General features: G+C 39.0%; 1 protein-coding gene across 1 annotated transcript; it reads left to right on the top strand.

Annotated features, from left to right (window-relative positions):
- The first annotated feature begins 4,296 nt into the window (after nt 1-4,296).
- Nucleotides 4,297-9,511, top strand: LOC131235455 (protein SMALL AUXIN UP-REGULATED RNA 51-like). Its single transcript, XM_058232638.1, has 2 exons — nt 4,297-4,643; nt 9,052-9,511. Exons 1-2 carry the CDS (start codon nt 4,353-4,355, stop codon nt 9,112-9,114), a joined length of 354 nt encoding a protein of 117 aa, XP_058088621.1. The 5' UTR covers nt 4,297-4,352; the 3' UTR covers nt 9,115-9,511.
- The last annotated feature ends 359 nt before the right edge of the window (nt 9,512-9,870 follow it).

Below are 9,870 nucleotides of genomic sequence, written 5' to 3' on the forward strand. Positions count from 1 at the left end.
AAGCAATGGATGGACAGTGGGATATACATATTCCTCATGATTGGACCCACTGTACTTGGGACATCAACACAGCAGCTATATTAGCTAGTGTTTACGTACCCCAACCAATCCTTTTCACACGTGTGCCCCATGTGGGGCCCACCATAACATTTATTTTCCATCGAATCCGCTCATAAGGTCACAAGGACCTGATCGAAGAGGAAAAACAAATTTCATATCGATCCAAAACTTCTAAGACCCAAAACAATGTTTCAATGGTAGAAGTTCAATCCAATACAACTTTTGGTGGTGTGGACCACCTGAGCCCCATGTATGGCTAATTTTTGGGGTGCCCCCATTTCTAAAAGGGACCCCTCAAATGGACAGTGTAGATGTTTGACATACATCATGATGGGGCCTATGGTGGGGCCCACCGTCCCACGCAGCATGAGCTGCAGCATCCTCTGGACGCTGGACATCAGTGACGCCCCTGCCTATATGTTTTTTTTACTGAAGTTTTTTTATAGGTGGGGCCCACACCAAGGAGATCCAATCTATCGGTTGGATTCCCGGGCTCGGGACAGTTCAAATAAGTCTAATATTGGACATGATTTGGTGCATAGAAACATCATGACAGCTCCTAATAATTTCAATCACCCAAATTACTAATTTCTACAATAAGGCCCGCCAGAGATTCAGATTGGCTTCATTGTTTTGGCTCAACGCCTAAAATGGGCAGGGAAATAGGGTGAATGGTGTGGATTAAATACATGCATCATGTATGGGGCCTATTGTTGGTCCCACTCTCCTCTTTACCACAAGCAAGCTGGATGTTTCTTGTTGCAGCGTTCTCTGGACGCTGGCAGCAGCGTTCACCATACACACACCACCACACTCACGCTGTAGTGGGATTTCATCATCGGTGTGGGCCCATTTAGTGGATGGCCTGGATAAAATACATACCTTATGGTGGGGTTCCTTCGAGTGGGCCACAAGGCCTCATCATTGCCATAAAATAAAGGAGAGGGAGAGAGAGAGAGAGAGAGAGAGAGAGAGAGAGAGAGAGAGAGAGAAAGACGCATGAAGGGGATGGATCCCGTCACTATGGGCCCTCCCTACACTTAATACAAAGCATACATCAAGTGGGTTCCACCATAAGTGGGTCCTACAACAAAAATCACGATCTAAGGTTAAGAGCACCCACCTCAAGATCTTTTCTTCCTTCTTCCACCAACGGATTCTAGAGCTCCAATGAATCAAGATTCAACGGTTAAGATTGATTTTGGAGGGTGGAGATAGGAGATAGGAAGGTGGGCCACACTATCTCTTCTCATAGAGAGCTTGGACGTTTGACTCATGGGATTGCTTGGAATGAAAATGAGAAATGAGAGAGAGAGAGGAGTGGTGTAAGGGATATGGCATGGGAATGTATGGGTTGCCTTGACTTTTTGGTAAGAATGGGATGGGATAGGTATGGGCGTTGTTGACTTGTGGGTGAGAGAGGGATGGGTGTGATGGGATATGTACTTGACTTGTACATTAATTGATTGATGTGATGGGTTGTAGAGATTCTCTCGTAATTTGCAACGCGTGGAGTTTTTCTCGAACTGAACGCGTGCCCACATCTCTTGGCCCGGGTATCACCTCGACGTGCGAGACACGGCATTGGAACCGCAGTCACTAGGTACAAGTTTTGAGTCGAGCCGACTCTGATATATGGGACGCGACTCAGGATTGCGCACAAACACCGATAACAGATCGCGGGTCACCAAAATTCGACTGGGAGGACTGCGGAAGCCTACAGAACAGTATGGGTTAGGATACGGGTCTCACACCAATGACACTAAGCACACATAGGAGAACACGACGATTTAACGTGAAAAACCCTTGTAGGAAAAAATCACGGCACGAAGAGACAGAAATCCACTATGAAAAGAAATTACAAAGAGAGAGGACTTACTCGATATGAACAACCTCGAATCTCACCCTTGCTACACCCATTAGAAATCCTATAACCCTTTTAGGAACCCTTGAAACCCCTTTTGAAAGCCTTAGCATGCCCTAAAATAGCCCTAGGGACCCCTATTTATAGTTTAGGAAACTCCACTTTAGCACCTCTACGAAACTGCCTCAAATTTACGTAGTCCGCATGAAATCTACGTAGAATCTGCGTAACCCTCGACTAGTTGAAAGAGGGCCTCGATCGATCGAGCGGACCCTCGACTGGTCGAGCAAACCCCTCGATTGGTTGAGCAGTGTGGTATAGCAAAATCAATAGCCTCTGGACTTCGAGTCGAGCAGGCCTCGACCGGTCGAGTAGACCCTCAACTAGTCGAGTCAGGCCCTCGACCGGTCGAGCAGCCCATAAAATTTACAGATTTAAGATATCTGTTTACAACAAGATCATCCCTAACATTCTTTTCGTTGGATCAACCTATCGAGCTTCAGCCTTCCTTCTCTAAAATCCCTCAAGCTGCCTCTCCAACTCTCTTTTGACATCCTGGGTATCCGTATCCCACCGCCCTTTTTTGCAGTTCCTTCCAAAGTGAAGTGGTCGAGGCCCCATCGGGCTGGGCTGGTTCAAAGTCAACGTGGATAGCTTGTCGAGAGGAAACCCCGACCCCTCAAGAGGGGGAGGAGTGGGAAGAGACTATGTCGATAACTTCCTCTTTGCCTTCACCTTCAGGTACGGCTTTGGTTCTAATACAAGGGTGGAAATGAGGGCAATCCTAGATGGTACTGCTCGATATTATGTCTAGCTTGGAATCCCGAGAGTGGAGATCTCTTTCGACTTAAGCGTGGTTATGGCGGCCCTTGCTAAAGTGACCCATGGGAGGAAGAGAATAGAAGCATTGAGAGGAACCTTGGAGGTTCGTATCACCCACACTCCAAGGGAGGCCAACTCGGTAGCTGATGGTCTTGCCCACTTGGGTAGCAATACCCAAATCAATATATCCTTCCGCAATAAGGACTCCCTTCCTACTATCACCAAAGGTCAACTATCTAGACAAGGTTGGGTTGGGCTACCTTCGTGTAGTTTGATCCCCATTCTGGGATTTGTCCTTTCTTTTCGTAGTTCTACATGATAGGCGGGGCCCTTTTTATATCTTCAGCCTAGCCCGAATTTAGTAGTAGAGTTGTACAGCCTTGTGCTTCCCATTTTGATGATGTATACAAATATTTTCTCAAAAAAAAAAAAAAGAAAAAAAAAAAGAAAAAGAAAAAAAAAGAAGCTATCAACTTTCCAATGCTTTTAAAAAATAAAGCCCTTGGCTTTCAGCCTTTCCAAGTCATTAAAATTCATTAAAGTTAAAGATGTCAATAGTCTCAAAGTTAGTAAAGTAGAGATTGTACATTTCTACAGGTAGGGAATAATTCCTTATACTTTTCTTCCCCAAAACTGAGGTCTTTATTTAGAATCTGTGGATGTAGACCACTCAAGAGTCATTTAAATCCAAACCATTCATCTTAACCATTGATTACCATGGTTTCGTGATTCCATAATATGTTTCTCTCATCTTCTCCCTTCATACCCCCACTCCTAGTGCACTTTGTCGAGATATTCCATAGCATTAAAATGACTAAACCCACCTAATGAATGGCTTAGATCTCATTCCCATGTTCCACTCTAGCACATGTCGTAACGTGGAGATTAGATGCCCCATACACAGACATGGGCTTAGCAAAGCTCCTCTCTCCAAAAATCTCACCGATGAGATAATCTTAACCCTTCAATGGACCTCTTTGTCATTATAAACACTACCAAAAAAAGGGGCAAAGGATTCAGACCACATTACTTTTTTGCTACGGATATAAACCTTAACTATGATTGCTACGGTTTTAATCTGTAACTAAAAAGTTGATACACCATTAATAATTAATAGTGTTGTAAGGGGCTCTACGAGGCCTAAAAAAAATTATATGTTCTATCTAAGCCGTCTATATATTTGTAAATATTAGTTTAAAGGATGGAAAAAAAAATCAGCTAGATCGAACGCTCAAGTGGACCACATGGTAGGAAACATTGATATTAAATTACAGTTGCTTCTTATGGTGTGGTCCACTTGGGCCTTTAATATACCTAAAATTTGATGTCTTAAAGTAAAATAATTTATTAAAATTATGGATTGGAATGAATTAACGAAATACATCATGGTGGGCCCCACGGAGCCCCTGATCGAACCGTCTACGTTCGTCCGTCGGAAGACCCCCAAATATGGGCGCGCGCTCAAAACAGAGCCATGCCCAAACATGGGTATTTCACTCTCTCTCTCTCTCTCTCTCTCTCTCTCTCTCTCTCTCTCTCTCTTTGTTCCCTAATCAGAGCTTTCCCTAAGCTCTTCTTTCCTAATCCTCTATCTCCCTCCCGATCTATGCTCCATCTCTCTCATTCTCCTCCCTCTCTCTACAATGCATCAGCCGTGAATGCCCTGCGAGGTGGGTTTTTTCAAAGGGGGTTCATGATCCCGACCCAGTTCCTTAACCTCTCGATTTTCGACACCCTCCTCAAGAAAGTGGAAGAGGAGTTCGGATTCCAAACGTGCGGTGGCCTGGTTTTGCCCTGCGAGGTGGGTTTTTTCAAAGGGGTTTTGAAGATTCTCGAGAAGGACGAGCAGAGATTCCATGGAGTAGAACTGGAAGAGGTTTTTAAGACTTTTTCCAAGGTTAGCTTTGATCCTTGCAAGGAAACGATGGGATCTTGCCATGGCTTCACGCCTCTATTGCAGAAGACTAGGGTTTGACGGTTTTAGATGGGTTTTTGCTTCTTTTTTTTTAGGTCCTTTGGTTTTTTTCCTTTTTAGAAAAAAGGAGCGGTCTTTTTGTAAAGAAAAAAAGGGGTTTTTTAGATGCAATGCGAGGGGGTTTAGGATTTTTCCTTCCCTTCTTTTTTCCATCCATGAAGCCAATGTTTGGGGATTTCAATGAGATGTTGATTAGCTTTTCTATAAAATAAAATTTTAAAAATAAAAAATTAAAAAAATCATCCCATTTTCAAAAGCACTAGCATTTTCTCTCTCTCGCAATCTCAATGGATTTGGAAAGGTGAGTGATTTCTCCTTTTCTTTTTTATTGATTTCCTTATGTTTTGCGGATCTTCTCCAATTCTCGACCGAAGATCTCGATTATCAATGAAGAAATGGGATTTTGATTTTGGAAAGGTCACTGAAGAAAGGTTCCATTATTTATGGTCTTAATATGATGTGCATTTTGTTTCCATTTTCTATAGTATTTAAGCTAGTTTCTTTTGTGTTTCACCTACAGATTTTTTCGATAGATGAACAACTTGCTTGCTATTATGGATTCCCAAGATGTCGTGGGGTTGTTAATGACATTGAAGCAGAGGAACCTGTCGTTTGACTATAACTTTTGTTGATATTGTAGGAGAGTAAATTAGAGATAGTTTTGCATATCTATTCTTGAACTTGAAATATAGACAAACGGCTTTTATTGCTGCAGGAAACCATGGAATTCCGGTCATTGTTGTTAGGCATCGTTTTGGGAATGCAAATTGCATGGCTCCTCATGCACAGTAATTGATTAAACTCTAGTTTAGACTATTTACATGTTTGTAGTAGCAAAGTGAATGCGTGTATGCGGGTCTTTAGAAATTTTATTATACTCTCTCTTTTTTTTTTGTCAATCTATTTTAGCTTTGCTGTTTACAAGGCATTGTATAAAATCTTCAGGATCTATTCCTATTTCTCTACTTTCTAGTTGCAGCCAAAAAATAGTTGGAAAGGTTCATTTCCTCTCTTCATGTGCATGTTGCCTCTCTTCTTCAACATATGGTTGGATCAGTTGGTATGTTCAAAATTTTAAATTTATTGGAATTTTTTTACCTTATATGCACCTATTTAATACTTATCTTTTTTATAGATTTTAATTGCATTCATGTTGTTTTAAGAGTAGTGTTTCTTGTTTATAGATTTTATATTCCCATTTGTAGTTGTGCAATGACAAACATTATGTTCCACAATGGGACCCATGGTTCTGTAATCTAGACCATTGGCCTATAGCATCGAACTACAGATTGATGAAGGCCTGAAAATCTCCGTGATGGGAAATTCACGGGTACCAATCTTTGGATAAATTTCATTTGGATGGAGACCGACACTCTAATTTTCAACCAAAATGTACTTTTTTTTGCCACAATCAAAAGGCTAGAATTGTGCCAGCTAAAAGAATTTAATACTCTACACAAAGAAGAATGTAATAGACCAATGGTCAGTACTGCCTATTTGGCTTCGTGGAAATAGAAATGAAGGAAACAATGTTTCTTAAAATGCCATTTATAAATGTTGAGAAAGGTAAAATAGTTTGTCTTAAGGCCAGTTTGAATAAATTGTAGATTGGAGAAAGCAACTAGTTTGCATCCACAAGGAATTTATACCCATTTGGGAAGCAATTGCATTTGCCGGTTGTATTCTCATTCCTTTTATGCAGAGAAGGATTGTTGGTCTTCATCAAAATACATCAGTTGGATCAACTGACATAACTGAATGTTTTCCTTTAAAAAAAAAAAAAAAATTTCTTTTTTCTTCACCTTGAGCTTGGAGGAAGATTATACTGTGGTTTTGACCAAATCTATATGCCTATTTTCATATCCAAATACAAAATTCAAGGGTGTTTGATGAATCTGAGTTGAATGGATCACTTTGGGAATTGGAAAAAACATGCAAGACAAATAAATAATCATTTTTTGTTTCGTATTTTCAATGTAATGGGCCCCAATTAACCCAATCATATTTGATGCGTGTTCTATTAGGGCCCATTTGGATGATTTTCCTGTTATTCGTGTTTTAACCCCTTTTTTCCACTGATTTTTTTAATCAATTTTTTCTTATCTTTTTTATTTTTATTGTAAATGATACATGATTAGGTTACTTGTGCTCATGCTTGGAGGAGTAAGGAAAGAAAAGTTGATTTGGGCATCTTTGGACATTTTTGGGCATTTTGTGCCTTTATTATTATTATTATTATTATTATTATTATTATTATTATTATTGTGGTTTACTCTTTATCCTGATTAGGTTGCTTGTGCTCATGCTTGAAATTATTATAAGCATGTTTTTTTTACGACAACATGTATGTAACTTGTTTATATATAAGCATGTATTTATTGTCTTTTTTTAAATTTGCTGTTTTTTTTTTTCATTTTTTCTTTTCTTTTTGCTGTTTAAGGTCAGGCTAATAGAAACCATTAATGCCCCATCAAATGTATGCCACAAAATGCGAATGATACACATGTTTTCCTTTTTTACTACATATAAATTTGCATGTCTTTTTACCACAGAAACCATCAGAAATAGCTATTTACTACATATAAATCGGATTAAATGCCTACCATTGACAATCACTTGGGGAAAGCAGTTGGTAGCTTATTGTAGGTCTAGTGCAATGTGTTTCAAGGTGTAGTAGGGGAAGTTGCTTTGACTTCAGGTGGTGGATTGAAGAAGCTATCTTTATTAACTGATAACTATGAAGAGGTTGCAATGGTAAATCATTTATACCAACTCTCTTACCTGATATTCTCCCAATTTCCATTTTCTTTTATGCTCATTTCTTACCACATTAATGCCAATTTTTTACTCAAACTCTCTAAGTGCATCATAAGAATACAATTCCACGAATGTAAAGTGGGCCAAGCACAGGCTAAGGTTTAACCCATTTTCTATTTAAGGCAGAGTGGAAAACATAACCTGCCTTTATGCAGGCTGTCATTTCCCACTTTTGATGCTACAAATCACAACTGAGGTAAGAACAAGAAGGTCCTATTCTTATCTCACTTGTGAGTTGGACACAACCAACTATCATGAGATATTGATGGTTTAATTGACATTGGAGTAATTATTCCAATGCAATTAGTAGCAGTCCTTGTGTTTTGCATTAGTTGGACACAGCACACCTATATATATATATATATATATATATATATATATATATATATATTGATTTTTATTTATGTTTTATTTTATTTCTGGCTTTCTTTTTTAAGAAAAATCTTGATTTGGAATTTCTTTTTCTTTATAATAAAATTCTGAGTTTGTAGTAAATTTCAGAAGCAGAACTGATGCATGCCCAAAATCAGGTATGTAGTAAAATTTGGTTAGTTGTTCAACGTCTATGTGAGAGTAATAAAATTCATGCCATTGTATATGTATCTTGTCATGTATCAGCTAGGGTGGTAACTGACCGAACATCAGGATATTTGAAGGGCTTTGGGTTCGTCACATGCCCTATGATTGAAGAGATGGAGCAGGGCATAAAGGGAATGGATGGTCAAGTAATTGCTCATTGCCTAGGGGCTACAATGTTCCTCATTACTTTGAGATGTGTTGCATTAGTTTGTACCAATCAACACTCAATGTCTTTAAATGTGCTTTGGTTGCTGCAGCTACATCACTGATAGAGTCGGCACCACCTTTTATTTTGGTATTTATCAATGGTAAGACATTGTTTTCTAGGTGTAACCCATATATATGATGAATAAATGGGATGATTTTTACACTAGGCTACATCACTGATAGAGTCGGCCACCCCCTTTTATTTTGGTATTTATCAATGGTAAGACATTGTTTTCTAGGTGTAACCCATATATATGATGAATAAATGGGATGATTTTTACACTAGGTGATCCTCATAGTGGGCCAACTTATTGAAAGTTTTGGATGTTACATTCACTTAATAGGTTGGAAGTTATATGTTAGATGTTATATCTATGAGATAAGGGTTCCCGGAATGCAACACAGAAGAAGAAAGGAAAACAAGGTATTGAAGATAGCATTCTATATTTCTTCAACATCTTTGGTGTAGGTCTTTGGGTTCATCAAGTCAGTGAGCTGACTCAATTGACCTGATGAGATTATGAGTTGAGTCATCAGGTTTAGGACTGCAAGCCTCAGTTTGGTGTAGGTTTTATGCTACCCTGTTTTCAGATATTGAGTCATCCAATTTTTTTTTCTGGTAGTGAGTGTATTTCATTTCAGGCTAGTTAACTGTCGTTTAGACCATGCATTTTTTGTTAAATAAAATGAAATTGTTAAAATTGCCAATTTTATAAATGTGTTGCAGGTAAAGAAGGGCCTACATAAGCCCATGAGCAAGGGCTGTAAATATGGAGGCAGCTGGCTATGAGGCTAGGGCTGGACTTGCAGCTGAGCCTGAGGATACGGATGAGGCTGGGGCTTGCAGCCTCGCTACACGTGATTCAGATATTCTTTCTTTCCTTTATATTATGATTTAGATGTGTATAGATATTCTATGAGTTTTTGCAATCCACACATTTGAATCATCATATATGCTTATGATTTTAATGCACCAAAAACTACCCATGCAATCTCAGCCCTGCAAATGCATCAGCATATCAAGCTCATGGACTTGACATGGATATGTTTGATGTCGCCTAGGTGCGGAACCAGTTGTCCATTCCCATGTTACCAAGATCACCAACCCACCTCATTCTTTTGACAAAAAAGAAAATGAAAAAGAAAAAAAGGTGGCACTTCTAGCAGTCATAGATATTATTGTCCTCAGCCCCTAAAGTCTGCGTTTGGATGTTCTGATTTCTTTGTGCATGCAATTTTTTTCATTGAATTCAATATCAGTGAGTTTCTCAAATGAAGGATGTTTTGCTAGCAGTGATTTCTTTGTTCTGATTCCTTTTACTTTATAGCAATGTTTTTATTCTCAAAGTTTAATTTATCTATTTCATTATGGCTCTCATAGGATGCAAGCTCTGGTTGAGGACTACATTTTCAATGGAGGCATTTTCTCTATGTCGGTATTTCAGTATAATAATGAGGAAAAAAGCTCTCAAGGTTAGTTCATTTCCACTTAAAACATCGAATAACTAGATAAATCAGTTGGTATGTACATTGATCAGTTGGTAGT

Source organism: Magnolia sinica, chromosome 19, assembly GCF_029962835.1.
Source record: "Magnolia sinica isolate HGM2019 chromosome 19, MsV1, whole genome shotgun sequence".
Classification (NCBI taxonomy): domain Eukaryota; kingdom Viridiplantae; phylum Streptophyta; class Magnoliopsida; order Magnoliales; family Magnoliaceae; genus Magnolia; species Magnolia sinica.